We start from the raw sequence: 26452 nt of genomic DNA, 5'->3' as shown, positions 1-26452 counted from the left end.
TCGACCTCACATGGCCTGCCGACCATCCCCCACAACCCTGATCCATGGCAGCCATGAGGACTAAGCCCACACTCCTGGTACAGGATGCTACTGCCACAGGAAACAATGGAGATGTTATTCTCAAAGAATTGTCATTGTGGGTCCCAGCTTGTCTGGTGGCTCCGTGAAGGAACGTGCAAGGGTTTGCTTTTACTTTGCCTAACTTAAAACATTTCTAGGACAAAGGTAGCTGCCCAGGAGGCTTTTGTGGTATGCATTTAAAGACAGAAATTTTAGGGGCACCTGGCTGGCTCAGTCAGTGGAGCGTACAGATCTTGATCTCGGGGTCATGAGCTAGAGCCCCACATTGGGTATAGAGATTACTTAAATAAACAAACTTAAAGAAAAAGAAAGAAATTTTGGCTCTGGCAGCCTGGGGTTAGTTGGGACAACCAATAGACTGAAAAGCTTGGGAAAGGAGATACGTGATGGTGGGGGGTGGAGGCACTTTAATCAAGAAGGCCACACAAAATGTCAGAGCTAGGCACGTGGTCAAAAAGGCCTGAGAAGACCCTCAGCTTTTTTTATCTAATAAATATATTTATCTCTGACTGGCCTTCAGGCTCCATGCACGCTGGGAGCAAAGACTAAGGCAGCATTGTAAGCAGTGGGGGTAAGCACTGAACTCATGCCCCGAAGAGGTCAATGTGCAAAGACTAAGAGAATTTTTTTTTCTTTTTTGCTCCAAGTGTTGAAGGAAACCATCAAAACACCAAGTGACCATGACTGCTAAGTTCACCACCACTTTCACATAACAAATAGTTTAGAGAAATGGTAAAAATAGCAACCAATAACAACCCACAAACAAGCAGTAGCAATAAACCCTGAGGAGGAGGAAATATCTGGTTTCCAGAACTGTCACACTATAATATTCAAAATCTCCAGTTTTCAACCAAAAAACTATAGAGCATGCAAAGAAACAAGAAAATATGGCTCTTTCACAGGGGAAAAAAAGGAAATTACAAGTGTCCAGGATGTTGGGGCATTGGACTTACTACGTGAAATCAACTCTCTCAAATATGCTCAAACAGCTAAAGGAAGTCACAGGGAAAGAAGCAAAGGAACCAGGAAAACCCCATCCCACCAGATACCGAACATCAGTAAAGAGATAGAAATTATAAAAATGAACCAAACTAACTGGAGAATTTCAACTGTAGATTTGAGACCGCAGAAGAATTAGGGAACTTGAAGATAGATCCATTGAGATCATCCAGTTTAAGAAGAAAAAAGAGAAAAGAATGAAAAAATAACTAAACCAAACTTAAGACACCTATGAGACACCATCAAGTATACCAACATATACATAATGGGAGTCCGGGATGGAGAGGACAGGAAGAAACTAAAAGAAGGTTTGAAGAAATAATGCCTCCGAACTTCCCAAATTAAATGAAAATCATGAATCTAAATATCCAAGAAATTCATTGAGCTTAACGCCAAAAGAGTGAATACTAATAAAAATAGAGAAACATATACTAGCCAGCATCTAAGCACACAAAGATGTACAATAAGTATTTGTTGGATCAATTTACAAACGATGTTGAAGACCACCATTGCCCATGTTTCACGCCGCCCCAACCTACTTTAAATCATCATATCCACTGGCTGGTCATGTGTATATAAACAAGAATGGCAGTTCCCAGGGAGAGGACAAGTGAATTCTAGGGAAACTTCAGCACACTTTCACCACCCTGAACACAGTTGTCCTTGAGGTCATTGGGTCCAAAGCTCACATTTTATAGACAAAACAATCCTTTGGAGGAAGACTCTAATAAGCTTTTGTTAGTTGTTTCTCTACCCACTACTTCTTTCCTTTTCCTTAACAATCTCCAGATTCTACCCAGAGGATATTAACCCCAACTCTAAATTTAGAAATGGCTTCTAGTTGTCTGCAGGTGATCAATCTTTTATGTCCGCTTTGACCATCATGATCGGCTTAGAGAGGCATACATGAAGGAAGAAAAGCAGTAGAGACCAAAAGATCATGGCTAGGGTGCTGTGTGAGCAATGGGGAAAGTTAAAATCTCTTTTTTGTGTAGGTTGTATCTGGAACCATGTCACTCTAAGGACCGGTCACCACTCTTTAACAGTAAGGGGTGAGTCTGCTGAGAGAGCAAGGAGGCAGAGACATGGACTGAAAGGTTACGAAACTGGTTCCAGGCCACCTCACTTATTCCTCCAGCCCAGTGTTTCCCAAACTAAAATAGGTAATAAAATCCCAGACCCCTTTTTAGTTCTGCTGCTTCAGAATCTACAGGCTAAGACCTGGGAAACTGCTGTAGTCTCACCTGAAGCCAGCCCTAATGTTGCAGCTTTCAGAAACATGAACCAATAAATGTCCTTTATAATTTAAGAGAATTTGAGATCAGCCAGTTACTTGCCAATGAAAGCATCCTGACTGGTAGAAGCCAGCTAGATTTGTTTCTTTGGGGGGTTTCCCTCTTTATAGAGAAGTAAGCATCAGCTCTAAATGGATTATGTTATTTACATGCCTCTGATAAAGTTCAAAGGACAAGCTCTGGCTTTTCACAACAACCTGGAAAAAAAACAGGTTGAGAAATACATCTGCTAATCTCTTTTCCCTCCCACTGCTCCTCCCTCTGGCTCTTCTTAGATTAATAGGGCCCTAGAAGATCTTTTCAAAGAGACTCCTCTAGAGGCATCCAGAATCAGTGCTAAAATTTGAAACCCAGAGTCTCTCCAGGATGTACCTCAGCTCTGTAAATCACCGCATTCCTCTAAGTGATGGAAACAGCATTCCGATCATCGGTCTTGGGACATACTCAGAACCTAAACTGGTAAATTTTTCTCTCTCTCTTTTATTTTAATGTTTTGAAACTCTCCTAGAACATAATCTTTAACTCATTTTGAGTGGATCTCATTGATTGACTTTTTATAATGAAAGTTATCTCCACAGTACTATTTGGCATTATGAGTACTGAGCCAGAGGTTAAAACTCTATCAGTTTATAATTTTAAAATTATCTTTAAGCTTAGAAGATGGGACCTTTCTTCTTCCTTTGATGAAATTTAGCTGAATACGGATTATTAGAATGAAATGAGGCACATGAAGTTTCTGAGTTTACCACTTGTGGGGTTTTTAAAACTTTTATTTGAGAATTTCCAGTTCAATCTAACAAATACTTAATAAAAATCTCCAGGTATGAAGCACTAGGCTATAGAAGCTTCAGATATGAAGGGAGCAGTGTCTGTGCTACCTAGGTATTAGAAATCAAATAGGGGAGGCAGATTCTTTAATAGCTAATTATAGAATGATGAAGATAAGAATAAATGCTATCCTAGAACTACAGACTATTTCTCTGAAAACACTGAATTGTTAAATTTGACCTTCAGGAATGAGTGGGTTGCCATTTAAACACAGTTTCTACTTGTAAGAAAAATATCTTTCTGCTTTCCTCATTGCAATTCAAATTTAATGCTGATTATCAGAATGAACCATCGTATGTGTAGAAATGCTACCAGAATTGTAGCATTAGATCAGATTTGTGTGATCACCTAGGAATGACCTCCAGAAAGCTAACCACGAGTTAGAAGGCAGAAAAAGAGAGCTGAGGCAGGGCATTTGGGGCAAAGGAGAATTACAGAGGCACAACGATTGATATGTCCAGCAAAGGCCAAGCCCGCAGTGGCTGGCACAAGGAATTAGTGGTGGAAGCAACGGCAGCTAGCTCTGGAAATGCAGGTTGAGACTAGATCATAAAGGACCTTGAATGCCATGCCAATGAGCTGGAACTTCACTCTGTATAAAAGGAGGAATTATGTGAGGTTTGGAAACAAAGGAAAAGCATCATGAGATCAGTACTTTTGAAAGATAATTCTGGGGCAGCATAGAGAATGGAAGACAGAAAAAGAAAAATAAGCCTAGAGTAACCAGTTAGTTAATGAACTCTCATATCACAATCCCACATTCCACTGCAATTGCCCAGTCCCCTTGTTTTTGATAATGCAAGGGAAAACCACTATTGGAACAATTACAAGGATCTAAATCATTGGCCCCTTCCTCTTCTTTCTTTGCCCATTATCTGTCTTTGATCTCATTCACAACCTTGGCTCCGACCACATCCATGCAGAGACACCTATTTCTTATTTTTTTTGGTTATATGTCCCCATACAACTGTGGACCGGCTACATCAGAACCCCTTGGGGATTTAAAAAAAAAAAAATACAGATCCTCAGGCTTCACCTCTGTTCTACTGACTCTGGATCTTAAGGGATAGAGACTGCATTTAACAAGCTCTTTGGATAATTCTGTTGGACAGTCAAGTATGTACTCTGTCTTCCTCAGACATCTCTAACTCAAAATGACAGAATTACACTATCCATCTCTCCTTCCCCCAGCCCCTGAAATACTTCTCCTCCTAGAAAATAACATTATCACTCTGAGCTCCCCAAGCCAGAAGCCTGACCATATTCCTACATTCTGCCCTCTTCCGCATGTTTCTCCTTGTCCACATTCTATCCAAATGATTGCTATTCAATTTATCTCAGAAATATGTTTTCAATTCATACCATTCTCTCTAACCCCTTTGTCACTGCCTTAGTTTAGGTTCTTAATTTATCAGTAAGTTATTCTCCCAATTTTCTCCCCTCCAGTTAATGATCCAAACTGGGGCTCTCAGGATCTTTCTCAGACCCAAATCTGATCATGTCACTTCTGTGCTGAATTATTTCAGTGGCTCTTTTTCAATTACAGGGTAGAGACCACATTCCTGACCTTGCACACTGAGCTTTCAAGGTTCAGACAAGATCCATCTGTCTAGCATAATCCACCACCACTCTTCTACCTTTCCCTCTGGGTGTAAAACACACCTGGCCCAGTTCCTGGAACAACTCTCCCGTCTCCATGCTTATGAACATGCTGCCTTCTACCTGGAACACCCTTTCTCTTGGCTTTTCACTTAGCCAACTTCTACTAAACCTTCAAGACTCAGCTCAAGGACACCACTCCTTAGAATCCCCACCCTCCAGCCACCACAACTTGTCCCTTTTGTGTGTTCACATGGACTCTTTTACTTGACTCTACTGTAGATCTTATCACACTGGATTGTAATCCTTATTTCTCTACAATCTGCCCCACAAGACTATGAAATCCATTATAAAAGAGATTTCAGTTCTGTATTTCCAAGGTAGTATTTAATAAGTAATGGATATTCAGCTGATGCCTTCCAATTAATTAGTTTATAAAAGGGGATCTCTATGTTTGTGAGCATGTGACGCTAGGAAGATATAAATAGACATGACAGTAATAGCGAACATTTTGAGGACACTTAACATGCACCAGAAACTCCTTTGAGGGCTTCACATTACATGTATTTTCTAATGTAATCCTCAAGACATTATGAAATATATACCATGTGACCCCATTTACAGATGATAAAGCTGAAGTATAGAGAGATAAAATTGCTCCAAACTTACAGTGCTAGGGAACAGAGTTTGGATTTGAACAGATGTACTTTGGGTCCAGACCCAATATTCTTTTTTTTTTTTTTTAAGATTGATTGATTGATTGATTAACTTGACAGAGAGTGAATGCACAAGCAAGGGATGTGGCAGGCAGAGGGAGAGGGAGAAGCAGACTTGCAGAGGAGCAGGAAGTCCCAAGCAGGGCTCTATCCCTGGACGCTGGCATCATGACCTGAGCTAAACGCAGACGCTCAACTGACTGAGCCATCCAGATCCAGTGTTCTAATCCCTCTACTCTATTGTCTGTTAAGAATATATCTAATGTCAATGAAACTTCAAATTTCTATAACTTTCTGTGTATTTCTATTTATGAAAGTACATAGGAATATACATCCCGAAAGTATGTAGAATGTGTGTGTGTATCCTGAAACTCACTTGGGCTTAAAGTGTTGTGCCTAACAATAAGTACTATTAAGTACTTTCTGGGTGTCTAGTAATATTCAATGCTATAGGTTAGAGACATTCAGAATCACATGTTATTTCCCCAAGAGTTATAATTCACTTCAGAAGATAAGACATACACCAGTTAGACAATATGATGTAAGAAGAATACTATGAGAAATGGAGGTCACGCACACACCAACTACATTTGTGATCAGAAATATTACCAACTGTAAAATAATGAATGGAGTTAATGGTCTCACAAAATCAGAAACTCTGATGTAACGAAAAATACACCACATTTTTCTGGAAGGTTTGTTGGGCTGCAGAGGGAGATGAAGGGTGGGAAGAATGGATTATCTCACATAAAGCAGATTCATGGCTTTCTATTCCAACCTATGCAAGTGCTAACTAACTCCTTTATCATCTTCCCAGGACGGATGAGAAAGAGGCTAGAACTATCCGTGCCCAAGTCAGCCACCTTGAAATAAAAGTACTCAATTTGATTTAACTTCAGAATCAGTCTTAGTCCTAAAGGCAAAGTCTGATGCCAAAATTTAGTTTTCTCTACTTGGCATGCCTGAGAGTCTTTTCAAACCCTCATTCCACAACAAAGGGTAGAAGGCAAATGCCAGGCTGAGGTAACTCTTTACCTGAAATTCATTTCTGTTTTGTGTTTGGGGTCCTGTCAGTCAGTATCTGTCTGTCCTGGGATCCTGTTCACTTTTTACAGAGAAGTTAGACAGCAGGAGAGTGCCGGGGAAAGATCCAGTCACATCTTCAGGGGATTACTTCAGAATTCAATTCAGAATTACTTCAGAATTCAGAATTCAAGGAATTACTTCAGAAAGGGTGAGAGCCCACATGAAAGGCCAAAGTCAGAAAGGCTAACAATGGCTCGTGTGACCTCTGCCCTGGTCAGATTCCACCAGAGCATGTAGGGACAGGAACTGGAAAAGCAACTGGAGGAGTAGTACCATGAAGCTGTGTGAGGGACCCCAGCCCAGCTTCTCCTGGCTTTCAAAAAGATTTTTCTTTCTCTGAATGTGCCCAAATTTCTTATAAAGGTGTTTCATGCCCGTCGACTCAGAGAATTTAAGATGGAACCAGCACTTAGTGTCACCAATCACTCTGTGCATTACGCCACCTGGTGATGGCTAATGAAAACTAAAAACGTGCAAATTATCTAGGTGACTCTTTTCCTTTTGAAAGCTTCCCAGAACATTTTCACCCAGGAATGCAATAGTTTATAACAGCTTCCCAACAGATTTCCCTACAGCTCCATCTGAAAAGGTCTGCCACGTGACAGTGTCTTATTCCTTTGGCTCTTATTCCTTTTTTCAGTTTTGATAGAAATTAACTGTGTTTTTATGAACATCAGCCCATGGAGTTAATAGCCCATATTTATCAAAAACTTCAAGTAAAACTCAAGAATGTTACCAAATGTGCAAAGGACACAAGTCCAGGACCACTGGTAAATATTTTTACAGAGAAAGAGACACATATGACTAAAATATAAGGAAAAGCTGAACTGCTTTAAGAGAGATGAAACTGGTTCAAAGTTAAAGTAGAAATGAGAGAATCAGTTACAAGGTAGATCAAGTCCTAGGAAGTGGAGTGGGGGTCGTAAATGATCCGGTATTCCTTCCTGGGTGGTCCACATTGAGATTTCTGTAGCTGCAAGCAGTTTTCAGTCTAAAGAGTGAGCCAAAGGCTTTGTATCTGGGGCAAAGGAGAGGTGAAGTCCAAACCTTTCATGAGTACCAAGGGGGAGCTTTAAACATCAAGTACATTCTGCCCCTGAGCTGGATGGGGATGGGAGGCACAGGCTTAGGACTGTTCTCAGGATTTTGCCATCCTTTAAATACCCCAAGCTTTCTCCTCAGTGCCCATCGAATCCTCCTCCTCTTCTCAACCCAAGGAACCGTGTTTCGCTTTGTTCTCATACCAGGCATATTTATTATACACAGGGAACCACATGTTAAAGGAAAAGAATAATGCAATGACACTTGTTATAGCTTGAAAAGGAGAACTCTATTCACAGTCACGTGCTGTCGTGATAGGTCTAGGAACCACTGTGATGGGATTTTGCACGAGGGGTTACAGAGAGGCTGGGCTTCTACTCTGAATACAGTATGGGCAAGTCGGAATTTACAGCCAAGGTCAGTGGCTGGAAAATTACTGAGAGGAAACATCAGGGATAAGGGGGGATTCTTGTGAGCCAACTAGACATCACCTGGGCTGGTGGTGGCAGATGACGAATCTAACTAGACAGGAAGGGGGAATCAGATATGGGGGTGGGGGGGTTGTTCCTAAACAGATTTATCAGGATTCTTGCTGAAGTTGGGTGATGCAAAGGCAAAAAATCTTTGTCTTGTGATGGTGGTTCTATAGCCTCTACCTAAAAAGACCAGGAACCAGGCAGGAAGTTCAATCAAGTGTCCTGGGGAGCTAAGTCTATTTCTCTGTTTTGTCCTGCTTTTCCATTCTAATAGCAGGCATGAGAGCAAGATTAAGCAGAACCAGAGGTCCACTGACCCGTCCAAGGATAGCGACTTTCTCCACTACAGCCAATTGTATGCATAAGCAAGGGTCCAGTGTGGCCTGATTTTCTAACAGTTTTCGGGAAATCTTATAAAGTAGTTATTAATTTTAAGTAATAGCAGCTCATTTAGAGTTTTGTAAAATACTCTGTGGGCTAATATTCTGAGGGTCAAGAATTCAGTTGGTGTTTATTTTTACTTTTAATATAGTGTATGTTCTGAGGGTTTTTTTTTTTTTTTTCCGGCATGTTCTGAGTTCTTTCCAGTACATGTGATCTCCTCACCCTCACACACCTGCTACAGAAGCCTTGGCTTTAAAAAATCAAACACCAAGAAATGACCTCTGCATTTTGTTTATATATGTATATATTGCCTTCCTTCTATCTATCTTATCTGTCTATAGATATATATGGAATATGGTGTGTATGTATACATACACACACACACACACACACACCCAAATTATATATACATATATACCATTCCTCTGCAGAGTTAATTAGTGCTGTACACCAAGCTACAAAAAAAAAATGGTATGGGGAGGGGAGCCATTGGGGGGTAACAAAAGCATAACAGGGTGTAAACATAGGTTTATTTTTCAAAAATATTAACCTGCCCAAGTTACAGTGCATTAAAATGAGAAGAGACAGAACACATAGAGATCAGGTGAGAAGGCCTCCATAATAAATCAGGCAAAAAAGAACAAAGACTTGAACATGGTTGGTGGCTGTGAGGAAACTAATTTGGCTGGAGCCTTGGAAGGAAGTAACTTGGCTGAAGGCCACACACCCCTGGGAGAAGCTCTCCAAAGCTGGCGACCACTCGGATCTAGGCTAAGGAGAACAGATGGGAGACCCAAGGCCAAAAATGAGGTTTTAGACCAAAGTTCTTCAAATCTAAAGCTTTGAAACTTACTGAGTCACTTATCCTCTTATTTTTGATCTACCTCCTTTTGTTTTTTTAACAGTTAACATTTTGAAAGACAATGGACTTAAGGAGGGACAGATACTTAGATAGCTAATATTTCTTTACTGTAAGATCCAAAATGAGAGTGTACCAAACCCCAGAAACTCTGGGTGTGTCTTTTTCAACCTGAAAGCCTTCCTCTGTCATGACAGGATTGCTCTTCTAATTTTTATGAGGATAATTTTCTTGCTTTTTTCTAACAGTTACACAACTGTAATATTTCTATACAATTTTTGAACTTTATATGAATAGAAACACTGGACGTACTTTTTTTTCTGCTTCTTTTTCTAAATATAATGTAAAATTCACCCATGTTATTAATTGTGGTCTTTGGGCACCTGGGTGGCTCAGTTGGTTAAGCCACTGCCTTTGGTTCAGGTCATGATCCCGGAGTTCTGGGATCGAGTCCCACATCAGGCTCCCAGCTCCGTGGGGAGTCTGCTTCTCTCTGACCTTCTCCCCTCTCATGCTCTCTTTTACTGTCTCTCTTTCCCAAATAAATAAATAAAATCTTAAAAAAATCATGGTCTTTGACCTTTTTTATTACTCTGTAATTGCTTAATTATAAAAATATGTCAGCATCCATTTTACTGGGTTTTTTTTAAAAGATTTTATTTATTTGACAGAGATCGTAAGTCGGCAGAGAGGCAGGCAGAGAGAGAGGAGGAAGCAGGCTCCCTGCTGAGCAGAGAGCCGGATGTGGGGCTCGATCCCAGGACCCTGAGACCATGACCTGAGCTGAAGGCAGAGGCTTTAACCCACTGAGCCACCCAGGCACCCCCATTTTACTGTTGATGGGCATTTGAATTGCTGCCAGTTTAGGGCTTTGCAGACTCTAGTGCTACAGATTCCTACACAGGTCTTATTGTACACATGCATGAGTTTCACTAAGATGTACACCTAGGAGTGGGACTGCCATCTCATCAAGTACAGTATCTTCAATTTTAGGAGATGATGTCAGTATAAATAATTTCCAAGCTATTCATATAATTTATACTTTTTCCAGCAATGTATGAGAGTACCCCTGCTCCACATGCTCACCAACATTTGGTGTCATTTTAATTTATGCAGTTCTAGCAAGTGTGGAATGGTCTCTTATTGTGGTTTAATTTTCATCTCCTTTACTCTAGATGAAACTGACCAGTTTTTCATATTTTTATTAAACATTTTGGTAAAAGTGTGCCTTCTGTGCATTTTTCTTTATTGGACTTCTCTTACTGATTGTGGATTTGTAAACGATCTGGTATCAGTCATTTGTCAGTTATACCTATGTGAAAATACCTCTTCCTATTTGTCTTTTTACACTTTTAATGATGTGTTGACAAAGGAGTTTCTTGGCTTTAATGTGGTCACATTTATCACTCTTAATGTATCATTAATACTCTCTGTAGCTTAAGAAATCCTTCTTTACCCTGATGTCTTGGGTTGGCTACTCTGGAGAACAGCCTCTAAGAAGGAGACTTGCATGCAGGAGGCTTAGTGGGGAGTAGTCTCAGGAATCAGACCTGCAGGGGAGTAAGAAAAGTCAGTCTGTTTGGTATAAAGAATTGCACTGTGATCCATTTGCTCATTAGTCCCACAGGGAGCTCTGGAATGGTGCTATAGGGTTGTGCTAAGTTGAGGTAAGAGAGCCTGGCTGTTGTGTCCAATATCATTCATAGAGGGGATCAGATGTGAGTAACCAGCAGCCAGCCCTGCTGGCAGCTGAGCAAATGAGTGCCTCCATCCTGTGGTACACCGCGACAGCCACTATGTTTTACCCCTGGTGCCAACTGAACCTACTGGCTTTGTAAGCTGAGTTCACCCCTGGGAAAAGCTCTTCCAGAATTTTGTTGGGTCTGTCTCCTGGAAAAGTTTTTAAAGAGGTAGGTTAGCAGGATGAAGTAGCTCCTGTGACTAAAGCTGCCTTCAATTTGCAACTTCTCTGCCTCCTGGACTACCCATTCTAGATTTCTCTCCTCCTTAACCAACATCTCTTCTGATCTAGGTGGCTTATGAAATATCACAACCTAAATCCTTATCTCTCAAGTTGTCTGAGTCCCTGGTCCAGTTCTCCTTCTCAGATCATGGCTGCTGCTTTTATCAATTAACTTTCAAAAGTGGGAAGAGGTATATCATTGGATGGCCTAAGTGCCCAGTGTTTTCCTCCCTGGCTTATCATGTAACAGTGAAGGAGGCGTATCTCTTCCTGGGATATAGTTACTTACCCCTGCCGGCCAGTATGGCAACACCTTTCCGCACATACTGAACTCCTGAAATAAGGGGCCTGGGTTCCCCCTGGGAACTAAGACTAGAAACTACGATCCACAGAGCCTTAAATTCACGGGTGAGAAGTATTCATTTTCTAAGTGAGTCAAAGGGAGTAATGCTAAGCTGAACCACTTCTACTGTGTTTTCAGACTTGTGTATACTTACTGGGGACACAACACCGTCTAATGGATGTTGACTAGGGTATGCGTTACGGCCTGGAAGATGGCAGTGCATCCTCTCCCCTTTTTTAAGTGGAGGAAGGGTGCTGTTGACCATTTTAGAAAACAGAATTCTTTATTTCACTGATATCATCCTTAATGGTGGGTCAAAATTTTGCATTTAAGATTCTACTATCATATCCTTTATTTAGGTCTCCGAATATGGTATTCTATTTGATCTTTCTGAGTTTTCCTTACAGTGAATTTTCTTAAAGAATCTATCAGAATGCACATACAGTTCTCTTATGCTACATTTAAGAATTATAAAGAAGCATTTTTCTCACATCCATATTTCCAACGACTTCCTCCATATTGATTAGAATTAAGTCCAAAATAGTAATTCACCTCATTGCTGCTTCTGCCATCTGAAGGAAAATATTTTTAGCAAGCAAAGACTGTACCAGATATTCAGCTTTTAGAAAAGGCTCTTTCATGGTAGCTGAATAATAGAAGACTCTCACTACTATAACTTTCTTCTGTGCCATGTCTTTATGAAATAAAGCATCATTCGTACGTTACTTCAGACTAATGGTTAATACCATGCTCCTAACTTAATCTTTGTCTTCTTCTTTATCCTAAATGCTCTCCCCTATGCCTCTTGTCTTGGGTTGATCTTTGAAAACATGAGCATATATTTTAATATGCATTGTTTTGGGGGGTTTTCCCCTTGTATTAAATCTATTCATGTTCTATACTTACATTTACCAATTTCAGCCACAAAAATTTCAGTGCTATTTCTGAGATTGTTTTTACCATTCCACATGAAGTCTTATTCTTTCCATTAATACTATGTATATACTGATAATGGAAGTATATTTTTATCTTTTCCCTTAAATTTCTGGATTCTACCCCAAGCCTCCTCTTCCAGTATACTTTTGTTGTCACACTTGCTGTCGTCCTTAACATCTCATTTTACAGAGTGTTTTGCAGAGCTTTTTGGCCTCAATTTCTATTCAAGCTCTATTAATCATGCTGTCAATTAAAAAAACTGAAGAGGTATTTCTGACATTCCTGGAATGTGTCTCTTTTCCTAGCTATTTGATATTTGTGACTCTGAATCTTATTTTCTAATACCATCTGTGTAGCCAATTTGTTCATTTTTCATATCCTCTTATTTTCCTAATAGTGATGACTTTCAACTGAAGTAGGGAAAGAAAATATAATTTATGCTTCCAGTGCTTTTTATTTCCAGCCCAGGACTATAAAGTCACTAGAAATGTACGAGATTTCTTGTCTCACTCAATCTCAATAAATCAACTTCTGTGGGCCAGAATTCACAGGTCTGTTGAGATTTGTCAAGCATTTGGTTAGAACACTGAAGATACAGAAGCAAGCACAAGTAGTTCTCAACATTTGTGAACAAGATCAGAATGATCACCATCTGAATAAGAGATCAATTAAAATCTACAAATAAGATTAACCCTCTCTTCCTTCACACAACTGAAAAGATGATTTAAACATTTTATTTGGCAAGCCTAGATGCTTGTCTTGATGGAAATATCCACCAAGGCTTCCATTTTTCCTTAAGAAAAAAATGTAAGTAAAATGAGACACATTCGGGGCGCCTGGGTGGCTCAGTAGGTTAAGGCCTCTGCCTTCAGCTCAGGTCATGATCTCAGGGTCCTGGGATCTAGCCCCGCATCGGGATCTCTGCTCATCAGGGAGCCTGCTGTCTCCTCTCTCTCTCTCTGCCTGCTTCTCTGCCTACTTGTAATCTCTGTCTGTCAAATAAATAAATAAAAAATATTTAAAAAAATGAGACACATTCACGTTTATTTAAAACATGTTATGTCATGTTTAGTTATGTCATCATAACTAAAGAACAGTGATTTATATGCAATCTGAGACATGGATAACTTAACACTTCCAGTGTCAAGAGTTTTTCAGGTTTTTTGGTTCTATCAACATCCGGGAGAGAGTATATTCATATGTTTCATGCAGGTTAATAAAATGAACAAACATTTGGCTACCAAATTTAATAAAAATATATCTTGAAAATCTAACATGCCCCCCAATACTCTTATTTCTCAGTTAATTGAGGAATAATTGATATACAATAAACTGTACTTATTTAAAGTATTCATTTTGATGAGTTTGACTCATATGTACACCCATGAAGCCATCACTATAATCAAGATGGTGAACATATCCATCACTGCAAAAGTTCCCTTGTGTTCTTTTATAATCCTTCCCTGCCACCCATGCCTGTACCCCCTGTCCCCCACCCCAGGTCATCATTGATCCGCATCTGCACTATACATTAGTTTGCATTTTCTGGCATTTTATATAAATGGAATCATAATGTTTTTATTTTTCATCTGGCTTCTTTCACTTAGTATAATTTTCCTTATATTCACCCATGTGGCTATAGCAGTACTTCATTTCTTTTTACTACTGAATGATATTCCATCCTGTGGATGTATCTCTGTTTATCCAAAAATTTTTTATAATGGAGCCTTCTTCAATGAACTAGTGCCTTCCTATAACATAGATGTCATGAAATCTCTTGTCGGTGGTAAAACTGATCAAGTTTCATTTCTGAGGCCACAAAGCTAGGGCAGACTTGGTATGGAAGGAGTCCTCCACTGAAGGTGGGAAGGGAATTCCCTGTGAGGTCAGTGTCCTCAACCTCCAGACACCATCTTCCAATCACAACATGGAATTGGGAATTTGTCCTTTGTTGTAAAACAATGCCTATGTGCAGAGCATCCTGATGAAGAATGATTAAAGGAAAGGTCCTTTTCTCTTCTTCCCCACCTTGCCTTTTCAGACCCCTAAGGGGACCTGTGCAAAGTCAGTGAAGATTGCCATCGATGTAGGGTACCGGCACATTGATGGGGCCTACATCTACCAGAATGAGCACGAAGTTGGGGAGGCCATCAGGGAGAAGATAAAAGAAGGAAAGGTGCGGAGAGAGGATATTTTCTACTGTGGAAAGGTAAGATCTTCCCTTCATCCTCCAATTCTTTATATTAATAATGGGTCTTGTATCACTTTTCTCTGTTAAAGAATGCTGGGCTCGCCAAGAATAGTGAGTTCTCAACTCCCAAATTCCTCAACTTCCCAAATTTGTGCCTAGAAGTCAGGGACTGATTAATTAGCTTGTTGAAGATTAAGGCAATACTCCTTCTTCGTACATGGGCATTGATTTAAGACAGTATGGGAAGAGCCAGAAAAAGAACTGGGGAGTCAAGGCAGGGGGGGGTTGGTGGTGGTTCATATTACATAAGCATTTGCCAAAGCTTTCTTTAAAAGGGCAGCCTTCTTTTTTTTTTTTTTTTTCCCTATGCCTATTTGTCCATAGATCACTGTTTTTTTTTTTTTAATTGAGCTACAATTCACATACCATAAAGTTCACCAGTTTAATCAATGGCTTTTCATGTACTCACAAAGTTGTATAACCATCACTACTACCTAATTCCAGAATGTTTTCATCACTCCAAAAAAGAGCCCCATACCTACCAGTAGTCACTCCCCATTTTTCCTTCTCCCCCTCCAGTCACTGGCAACCACTGATCTGCTTTCTGTCTTTGTAATTTTCCTATTTTGGACAACTCATACAAATCAAACATGATACGTGGCCTTTCGCATCTAGCTTCTTTCACTTAGTGTAGCATTTTCTAGGTTCATTCATGTTATAGCATGTATGAGAATTTCATTTCTTTCTTTATGGTCAAATAATACTCTATTGTATGGATATATGACATTTCATTTATATCATTACTTTTGAGCATTTGAAATTTCCAATGTTAGAAATCACTATCCACTGAAGAGCAATCAGAAAGATAAAGCATCAAGATAAAGCCTGTGGAAATACAGGTTGCATATTTCCAAGCAGCTTTGCAGAAATTAAGCTGTACAACTTTGGAGAGCATGTAATACAACTCTCCTGAGTGTTCTAAAAGAGAACAAGATACCACTTCTGACTTCATCCACTCCCCAGACACCCCCTCCTCCTAGCTCCCTACTCAGGCTCTTTGCCAAGATCCCTAGGAGTTTGTGGTGCCCCAAGTCTCCAGCCACTTACAGATTATCATTCCAAGGGGCCACATATAGCCACTGTCCCAAAATATCAGCCTGAAGCTTTTTACTTTATCATAGCTTTATAATTTTGATTCCTTAAGATTTTATTATTACGGTCTCTCCTTAGAGTAAATACCAAAGATTAACCTGGTGCTCCCAAATGTTTCTGATGAAAAATTTCTTGAACTCAGATCCTGAGAACTTAGACCAAAGAAGCCTGCCCAAAGTGAGGAATATTTTTGAAGATTTATGTCTTATTCAAAATTTTTTTCAGACTTTTACATCCCTCCCCATGATATATTCTTATTTGTTTCATTTTGTTTCAGTGTAAAAATTAGGTTTTTAAGTTACCACTGAGAAAAATAAACCAAAAAACTTTTCTTATCTCCCCTGGTAAACAGTTAATGTTATTGCAGTATCTATCATATTGGAAAAATTGAACCAAATTATGTCATCTATTTCATAAAGTTGCTAAGAGTTAACATTTACAAAGCACTTAAACATAGTACCTGGCAGAGAGCTAGGACTATTTGTGTTTGTTGAATAAAAATAACATGTATAAGAAAGAGTTTTCAGCTCAATGGGATGGCAGCAATAACACACCAAATGGGCCCACAGTAATGACAAAAACACATTTTCCACTACTCCTTCTACATTGTTTTTGCTTCTTTATACATTTAAGGCAAGAAAAAAATTATTGTCCAATATAAAGGAAAATTAAATTTTACCAATTTTGCTTGCCCTTACTTGTGACAAAAAGGGTACAGAAATTTCATTTTTTTCCCCAAAAAACACTTTGAACATATTTGATGCTCCAAGAAAATGTATAAACTTATCCCAAGGTTCTGAGGCTCCCTCAGTGCCCTATGCTTTTTAGACCCTGAGGGGATATACCCGACAGTTTGACAATCTAAGCCTTAATCTTTCATTATCTAATATTTTAGAGACTGAGTAATTTCTTTTTCTTTATTTCTTTCTTTTGTTAAGCTAAGATTCTTTTATTTTTCCCAGCTTCATTGAGGTGTAATTGACATATAACATTTTATAAACTTAAGGGGTATACCATGTTGATCTGATACACTTCTCTATTTCGCAAAATGATTTCCACCATTGTGTTAGCTAACACCTCCATCATATCACATAATTGCCATTTCCTTTTTGAGGTGAGGACACTTAAGATCTCTTAGCACCTTTCAAATATATGATATAGTAGTGTTAACTATAGTCACTATGCTTTATATTAGATTTTATTTTATATTTATATATCTCATATATAAATTAGAAAGTGTTTAATATAGTTAATTGAATGATATAAAATACATATTATATAAAATATATTTATTATATAAAACTAAATTAATAATATTTAGTTAGTTAGTTAGTTATATTGGATCCCTAAAATATGTTTGCCTTGTCATTGAAAGTTTGTATGGATTGATCAACATCTCCCCATTTTCATCTGTGGATAGCTGTCAAATTATTGACCTTTATCGAGAGGCCCAGGCTGGGTCCTTCACACCACTATTTTAGTGATATTATTAGTTTAGTCAGAGAGCCAATAATTTCATAGTATGAACTGGCAGAATTTCCCTGGGGTCTGAGTAGGACCAAATGAGAACAAAGGAGCAGAAAAAGGATATCTAAACGTTTGCAATAACTTAAGGTTTCACCAGCTTCTGCACCATCTGTCCCAAGGTGAAGGATCCGGTGAAGTCACTCACACAACCCATATTTCTTGTCCACTAAAGCACATCTTTTATCACAGTGTCATGAAAATAAAGCGCTAAACCCAACCCTCTAGTGGGATCCATGTTCCCTAGCTACACAATGAGGAAAAGCCAAAGTAATGAAGGTCAATTCAGAAGTTAGCAGAGAGCAGAGCAAGACTTTGTCCCTGAACTAGGTACTCTGTGCTTCAGGTGGATTTTCAAGTCTCTGGTACTGTGTTTGGATAAAGTATATTCCAGGTGTCAAAAGTTGTATGAACTCATCCTATACCCAGATGACACTGCAGCATAAAGATATTTTTGTAAAATGAAAAGAGTGAATAATGTATAGGAGTGCTTTATTAAGAATAAAGGGCTGCATGGTTGTTTTAAAAAAAGTGTAGATGTTAGTTAACTATCATCTTTTTATTCTTTCAGCTGTGGGCTACAAAGCATGAGCCAGAGATGGTCCGCCCAACTCTGGAGAAGACACTTAATGTCCTCCAGCTAGATTATGTGGATCTTTACATCATTGAAATACCCATGGCTTTCAAGGTAAGTGCAGATGCCTAAAGGCTAGGTCTTTGCTCGCTGGCAACCATTAGCCAGCAGCTGTGCTTGTGATGCTATGAAACCAGTTTATTACTTATCACCATGGAGTGTTAGGGTGTTCTGTTACTATAAATCAGATAGTACTGACCAACCCAACAAATGCCTACAAAGATTATGTGTAACAGACTCAGTCCTGGAACCCTAGTTTCTTTATTCATAATCCAATGAACTTGCTAATATATCTGCCCTTTACAACTATAGTTTAAACCCTCTCCATCAAACCAACATGTAGTCTCCTGACTGCCCTCTATATTTTAGCTAGCTAGCATTCAGACACACCCTTCTTGTTCACACAGTCATGAAAATGTCCCTGCAGAACATAATGCAAGATAATATATACAACTGAAAACCTGCTCGCCTCCCACTCCCTCCAAAATGACATAGCTCAAAGAACAGTCAGGTTTTTGAAGCCAGATCCAAGGACAGATTATGTATGTGATATCTATTCTTCTAGTTCAAATTCACTCCTCCTTTGAACTTTCTCAGTCTATGGGCTTGTTAATTTAACTACCCACAACACACCTGTATATGCCCTGCTAAAGAGCTGTCACTGCATTAAAATTTCATTGAGGGCGGGAGAGATTGAAAAACAAAATTGGCCGCTTGTCCACAGGATACATCAGATCCTGCTGCTAGTCAGGAAGAACAAAGACTCTGCCAGTACAGCGGCCGGAATTCCTTTATGTAGCTATGTAGCCAACCTGGTTGCCCCTGTTTTGTTCTCTGGAAACATTTCCTTCTCGGCTATCTTCTGTGGTCACATCCAACATGGACTTCGGGAAACATTGCCCTTTTGCATCCTACTTCATGTACATATAGGTTTGGGGACTTCATGATGGCCTTGGTAATCATAGGCTTTCATGGTTAAGTTCAGATTTCATGGACAAAGAAATATCCCTTAAAATGTAATATGCTTTCAGTAAATTCACATTCAGTCAAGTCCACGAATGAGTAGTTAAAAGTAGAAATCTAATAGGGTCACATTTCCTGTATCTAACTTGTGGCCTATGGTTTCTGTCTCTTAGTCAAGAACTCCTTATTCTACTCACCTACCCCATCTTCAGCTTACTGACCTTCATCTGACATGAAATAATATAAAACAGGCACAGCTAATGTATTCCTTGCACCCAGTCTGTACCTCATTGCATGGTGCACCTTTGTCCAGTAGGACATCTGTGGCCAGAGATCTTGTCTTCAGACACAATCAGAATTCTCCCAAAGTCCATTACTTCCCTCTAGGATTCCTACCTTTGGCTGCTTTGGCTGTCACTAACTTCTCTATCTCCTGAAGGCTCAGATCTAAACCTCTGTCATCTTGGATGACATCCAGAAGTACAGAGTATGCATTTTAGAAAAATAACATCTTACCTCTCATTTTACAAGCCTAGTAGCAACAAATACATCTTTCTTCAAGACCTACTTGAAGACTGCAAAAATGACCAACAAATTCTAACACCCAGTGGTTTTCTACTAAGTCCCTTAAAGCTCCAGTCTTAGTAGGCCCATTTGTTTGCATCTCAGGACAGAACAAAGCAACAATTTAACAGATTCTGTGCTATTACAGAGCAGGGATTACCAGCAACTTGAGATGGGATTCTTCTGATGGTCCACAAGCCCATGTTGACCTCATCAATTTCCCATTTTGGGCCCACTACTTGCCATAGCCCAGCATCTTTGTATTAGTTAGAACTTGTTATAAATGGCAGAAATCCAACTCAAATTGGTGTTAGCTAAAAAAGGAGCTAAGAATTCCAAGGGGTATCTAATTCAGGCGCAGCTGGATCCTGAAGTTCAAACTATGTATTCACCCCTTCATCTCTGTTTTGGTTGGCTTCATTCTCAAAAATCCTTCTCTATATGATGGCAAAGTGGCCATTGACATGCCAAACCTCCATTGTCAGCACAATATGAGAATTTAGAGAAAGAGAGACCACACAGTAAACCTCATGGAGAAATACCGGCTAGCCTTCATTTGGTCGTGTACCTATTACTGACTAATCTTTGCTGAAGGCCAAATGAGTGACTGACTGACTTCTATGACCAAACAACATGGAAAGAGCTCCTCCAGAGGGGACAGAGTAGGTATGATAGAAAACAAAATAACAGATATCTACTCTAGTTAATTAGAGGCCACTTAACATAGCGGTAAGGAGCATGAGCTCCAAAAGCAGGCTGCCTAGTTTGAATCCCAGCTGTGTCATATACAGGCCAGATGACTTGGTCAGGTTATTACCTGATCACTTTCCACAATACCTAAACACCAGGCAGTAGAAAAAGTCTGTATGGGCTTTGGAATCATGCAGAAGGGGAGAATGAATTTCAGCTTTATTATTTACTAGCAACAGTCACTTTGATCTTTCTTTCTTTCTTCCTTTCTTTTTATTCTTTCTGAAATTCAGTTTCTTTATCAGTAAAATGGAGACAATAGCAACTACCTTGACAAGTGTAAGGAGTCATTAAATTATATATGTGACATTGCTGGCACAATGTCTAACATTTTATAGATAATAAATGAAAGATGATATTCTGAAATCTTCACATGGAAGGGAACGTTATTAATAAGATATCCCAATAACCTAATTTCACAGAAGAGAAAGTTGAGGCCCCAAACAAGGAAGTAACTCACTCAAGTTTAAAGTTCATTAGAATGGGACCAGATGGTGGGTTCCCTGATGCCAACCCCATTCTTGTTCTCCTACATGACACTGCCTTCTGCCTTGTCTTTCCAAACCTAGAAATCCCAATACTCTGTGGACTATAGTGATTTTTTTAAATTTCAGGTTCTTGGGACTTGTAACTTTAGCCCTTATCCTCACATAGCTAACTTCACTCATGTTCAAATGGTAGATTTCTAAGCTAAGTCTTTAAGATTTGGAAAGAGCCTATATCTAAAAGTGAGAAAATGAAATTTACTTCTCTGTGGCTGACCAATGATTTGTAAAATCTTTTGGGGAAAGATAAACAAAGAATTTCCACTCCTATTCTCAGATGGGATCAAGGCTCAAGGATACAGAGAGACAGTAAAACTTTTAACAGTAAGAAATTACACAGTATAATGACATTACTTCTCACACGAACCTATAATTCCTATAATGGAGAAATCAATCTTTGTAGCCAAAATATCACATGATTTTTGAATCTCATCATATTTTTAACAAGAAAACTTTCTTGCTAAAATATTTTTACACTTTAATATTTTTTAAATGTCAAGTTAACAAGCAGATACAATTTTAGAACAACAAAATTTAAAAAATCACAATAGGACATTTTTAAGGATTTTTTTAAAGATTTATTTGAGAGAGAGAGCATGAGTTGTGGAGGGGGAGCAGAGGGACGAGGGGAGAGAATCTTAAGCAGACTCCATGTGGAGTTGGACAAGGGGCTCAAACCCAGGACCCTGTGATCATGACCCGAGCCGAAACCAAGAGTCTGACATTTGAGCAACTCAGCCACACAGGTACCCCATGATAAGACGTTTTGAAAAGAAAGAAGTTACTGCTGAGTAGAATGAGAGTCAGTAGCATGGATTTTTATAGGGCTGGATTATTCTTCTAGCAATATCTTACAGTAAGGAGCAGGCATAGAGGACAAAGACAATGGGTTTATCAGGATGAATGGATTGGTAAAGTAGACACAGATGAAGGGAGGCATCATAGAAATATTTAACATGGGTGCAGTCTTCATAAGGACTTAATTAGATCTGGAGAAGTAAAAATTATTTAACAGAGTTCATAATAGAGGCATAAAAAAAGCCATTTCAGAACAGAAGGAAAACTAGGAAATGCAAAAGGCAAGAAATATGGAGAAAGACTGGAATGAAAAATGTGGGTCATAAGTGTTGAGAAGTTCAAAGAGCTTAATAATCAGAGATAGAAAGGGTAATTAACATGAATGGTTATGGGGCATTGAGGAGAAATGAGCCCTTTTCCTGTTCTCAGTGAGACAGAGGAATTGAGAAATTATTTTCACTAAAGAGTATAATGGAGAAAATGTTATAACCGGGGGGAAGTTTCATTCAGGTGAGATGACAGAAGGAAAATTTTTCAAAAATTTTAAGAGTATAATTGATTTTTCCGGTTGCTTTTCAACAAAAAATTTCTATTATCAAGGTCTACAGACTTCCATCCTGCCATCCAATTCTAAAAGACACTTTGTCCCCATATTATCTGATCTCTTTCAATACAGGTGACTACTGCCTTTTTCTTTAAACATTTTCAGTTCATGGTTCTATGATAACACCGTCTCAGAATGCTTTGACAGATTCTTCCCTGTCAACCTCCAAATGTCATTATGTCAGTACTCTATTCTTAATATTACCCTACTGGGCCACACCTTCTCTAAAGGTGATCAATCAAATGGATTGAACACCACTTTATATGCGGAGGACTTCCAGATTTGTCTACAGTCAAGACTTCTCTCTCAGCCTCTCTCAGATTTCTCTGTTTAATTGCCTCCTCAAATACCCAGTGAATGTCTAATTGCCATTTCAGTCTCAAAATATCCAAAACAAAACTCTTGGTGGCTAGCTTAAACTCAGGGAATGATCACCATCAGCCAGCCAAGGAACCTAGAAATCATCTTTTATTTCTCTCTATCCTTTTTCCAAGCCCATAAGAGAAGGGTCCTATTTTTAGATAAGTGAAAAAGGAAAAAATCTGAAAATCAATGGTCAGTTTGAACTAATCCTTTAGTTGAAAAAGGATTACCCAAAAACTAGGTTTGATACTGAGATACTTTGTGAAGTAGAAAGCAGATGCTAAACTCCTTGAGGGCCCAGAAAGGAAAAGAAGAGAATCATTGGGCAGATTCATCAGAGCTAAGAAGTAATGGGCTGAGTTTTCCCTTATATGTAGGGAGCATTCCACTCATTAGCTACACTTTTCTTAGCTGAAGAACTTCCTCTCACCCTTCATGATGATCTTTGGTTTCTTATCAGAGTAAGAAATTTGCTGTTTTCAAATTTGGCAAGGGTTAGTGTTAGGTCAAAATACTGAGCATAAAAGTCTTAATTCTCAACTTCTACTCCTTGTTTATGAGTAATTTTGTTATTAACTGTTAGAGTGGCTGGTGGTGAGTGTGGCAAAGAATTCCACGAAGAGTAGAGCAAAGCAATAAACAGGACAGAGTTTATTCACTCTCCAAGGGAGGAAAGGGACCAGACATCCAGAGAAATGTTGGCCCCCAAGTTTCTGTCAGGCTGGGCCTTTTAAGGGACTTCAAAGGATCTGAGAGGGTTATAGCTGTACCCATTGCCAGGAGTGGGGGTTGGGGGGGTGGTAAGGGGAAGGGTTGACTCAGCCAGGTAGAGCAGGAGGCAACAGGTTTTTCAAGGGGCTCTGTCCAAGGCTCATCTGGGATGTGGGCTAGAATATATTTTGTAGTTGGTGTCCATTTTCAAAAAATGTAGGGCACCATGATCTAGAAAAACAGGGCAAAGTACGGACACCTGTGAGTTTTGTCTGTAAGTGTGGCTGGGGTCATTGTGGGAGCGGGGGAATTGAACAGATTCCTTTCATTACAAGAGAACGTCATGGTTTAAGAACAATAATAATCTGTCAATAAATAAAGGAAAATGAATGCCTGGGTGAGATAATGAGACTAATGTGTCATATTTATTATATATAAATATAAAAATAATTAAAATTGAATTGCTTTCTCAGGGCCAGGCTATATGGTATAATGACAACTCAAATTCCATAATTTTAATTCCCAGATATAAATAAAATAAATTATACTCATTTTTTTTTGTAGCCTGGAGATGAACCCTATCCTAAAGATGAGAATGGCAAGTGGTTATATCACAAGTCAAATCTGTGTGCCACTTGGGAGGTAAGTTTAAATGGGTCTCTTTTCTTGAAGACTACATTTTTAAACTGTGATCTGACTATTCCTGTTCAATAAAGGGAGAGATGCAGCCTTTACTCCTAATGGAAAGTAATAGTCAGGGCAGGTATTTTTAAAAATAAGCAAAGTTGTGTAAAATTCCCACTTCTTTGCACTGAAAAATTCTTGATTTTGTTTTGATGGAAAAGAAAAATGCCAAAAGAGAGAAGTGTAGAAAGAAAAAGAAAGTAGAGAAAGTAAATTCTAATGTAACTATAAATAAAAAATGTATAAATGGGATAAATTCACAAATTTTTGAAGTTTCTCAAATAGAATTTACAAAAATCAATAATATGTTTAAAAGAAACAAACTTAAAACAATTCATGAAAAACTGAAAGAAAACTCTGGTTCCAATTCTGAGCAAGCTCCTTCCCCAGGATCATCAGAGTAGGAAAACTAGGAGAGAGTAATGAGAAAACCTGCATGGATTTATGATTGGGGTGGGAGATACAGATATTTTGAACTGGTTTGTTTATGAGGTAATATGACAGCTTTTACCTAGAGTAGAAGGCAGCCCAATAAGCTGTAAGAGGATAACATAGGAGAAGACCTTAGAGTTCTTTTTGCTGTTTCTTCTCTTCTGCTATAGCTTGGAGCAAATCTTGTCTGCTCCACCCGTGCAGAAACTTAAGACTCATGTTCAGATGTCTTCAGGAATCAAATCAGAGTAGCACTAAAAACCTGCACTTGTGAGAGGCTGAGAAAAACCTAAGTTACTGTCTGACCTCTGGTAATTGTTTCCCTCCTTCTCCCATTCCAAACTCCAGAGGCTGGGAAATTGCACTTTAACAAGTACCTCTTTCTAATGGACTTCCACCCTATAAATAATAGCTGAACTGTGGAATTGTTTTGAAGGGTGAGGAGGCATTGACTGCATTTTCTGGTGCCTGGGACTCTCCACCCAACAGACCATAAACTCATTCTTGACCTCACTGTAGATGACTAGGTTTGGAGTGTAGTGTTCCCTTCCAAGTGACAGACTGATAGCATAGCCGGTATGCCCAGGAAAAAAAAATGTGTTCACAGCCCCAAATTACAAGGCATTTATTTTACAAAGAAACTTCATATTTTAATTAGAGATCTGAACATAAACAGAACAGAGAACCAACAACTTTTAACTTTTTAAGCCAATTAATATATTCAAGGAGATAAGATATTAGCAATATGAAGCAAGAACAAGAATACATCTTTTTAAAAAACAAGCAAAAATAATAATTAGAAAAATGTAAAACAATGCAATCAATGGGATAATAATAGAATAGATATGGACAAAGAAAAAATTATCAGATTGAAGATCAGAATGAGGAACACTACCACCCAATATGAAGAAGGAAAAGACAGGAAAATTTTTTTAAATATGAAGGAAAAGCTAAGAGATGTGAAGGATAAAATTGGAATTTCTAGTATTCATATAATAGGAGTCTCAGGAAAAAAGGAAAGAAAAAAGTAAAAAAGGTAATATTTGGGGGGAAAAAAAAGAGATAAAGGGCATGGATTGCCAAAGGAAAGAAAGAAAAGAAAACCCTTACCTAGACACATTACAGTGAAATTTCAGAATATCAAACATACAGAGAAAATGTTAAAACTTCCTGAGTATAACAAACAAGCCAGTAAGGAAAAAAAATTGAAGAAACAAAAATAAATCAAGGAGAAAGCAGGAAAAGAAGAGAAGAGAGAAAATGAATAGATGGGAAAAATAAAAAACAAAGAGCAAGATGGGAGATTTAAACTCATTTATATTAATAATCACAATATATATAAATAGTCTAAACAACTCAGTTAAAAGGCAGAGATTATCAGAATAGATAAAAAGCAAAACCCTGCTACATAGATTTAAAAAAAATCCATTTTAAATAAAAAGATACACACAAATAGGTTAGAAGTAAAAGCTTAAGGGGAAAAGTAAAAGTATAAAAAAGATACACTATGCTGACAGTAATCAAAAGATAGCTGGAGTAACTATTTTAATATCAGAAAAGACTTCAGAGCAAAATGTATTACCAAGCTTGGATAAAGAAGTTTGTTTTATAATAATGAAGAGATTAATCCTAAACATCTTTGTACTTAATAACAGAACTCCAAAATATATAACACTTAAATGAAGAGAACTAAAAAGAGAAAGAGAATAGTCTGAAATAATGGTCAAAGATTTTAAAACCTCTATCTCAATAATTGAGATAATAAGTAAACAGAAAAATCTATAGAAGATATTTGAACTTTATCAACCACTTGATCTAATTGACATTTATAGAATACATTACCAAAATATAACAAAATGCTGTTTTTCAAGTGCACATAGAACATTTTAACAAAATTGTCTATGGTCTGAGACATGAAACAAATCTCAACA

General features: G+C 38.5%; 1 protein-coding gene across 1 annotated transcript in view; it reads left to right on the top strand.

Moving 5' to 3' along the window:
- The first annotated feature begins 2658 nt into the window (after positions 1–2658).
- The window catches only part of AKR1D1 (aldo-keto reductase family 1 member D1), a 42820-nt gene continuing 19026 nt past the window's right edge, over positions 2659–26452 (top strand). The window contains exons 1-4 of the mRNA XM_032305604.1: positions 2659–2834; positions 14648–14815; positions 18045–18161; positions 23970–24047. Coding sequence (XP_032161495.1) covers positions 2742–2834; positions 14648–14815; positions 18045–18161; positions 23970–24047 — 456 coding nt within the window. The 5' untranslated portion in view covers positions 2659–2741. The remainder of the gene's footprint in view (positions 2835–14647; positions 14816–18044; positions 18162–23969; positions 24048–26452) is intronic.

Source organism: Mustela erminea, chromosome 11 (assembly GCF_009829155.1).
Source record: "Mustela erminea isolate mMusErm1 chromosome 11, mMusErm1.Pri, whole genome shotgun sequence".
Lineage (NCBI taxonomy): Eukaryota > Metazoa > Chordata > Mammalia > Carnivora > Mustelidae > Mustela > Mustela erminea.
Note: the sequence above shows the minus strand (reverse complement) of the source record. Positions and strands in the feature narration are given on the sequence as shown.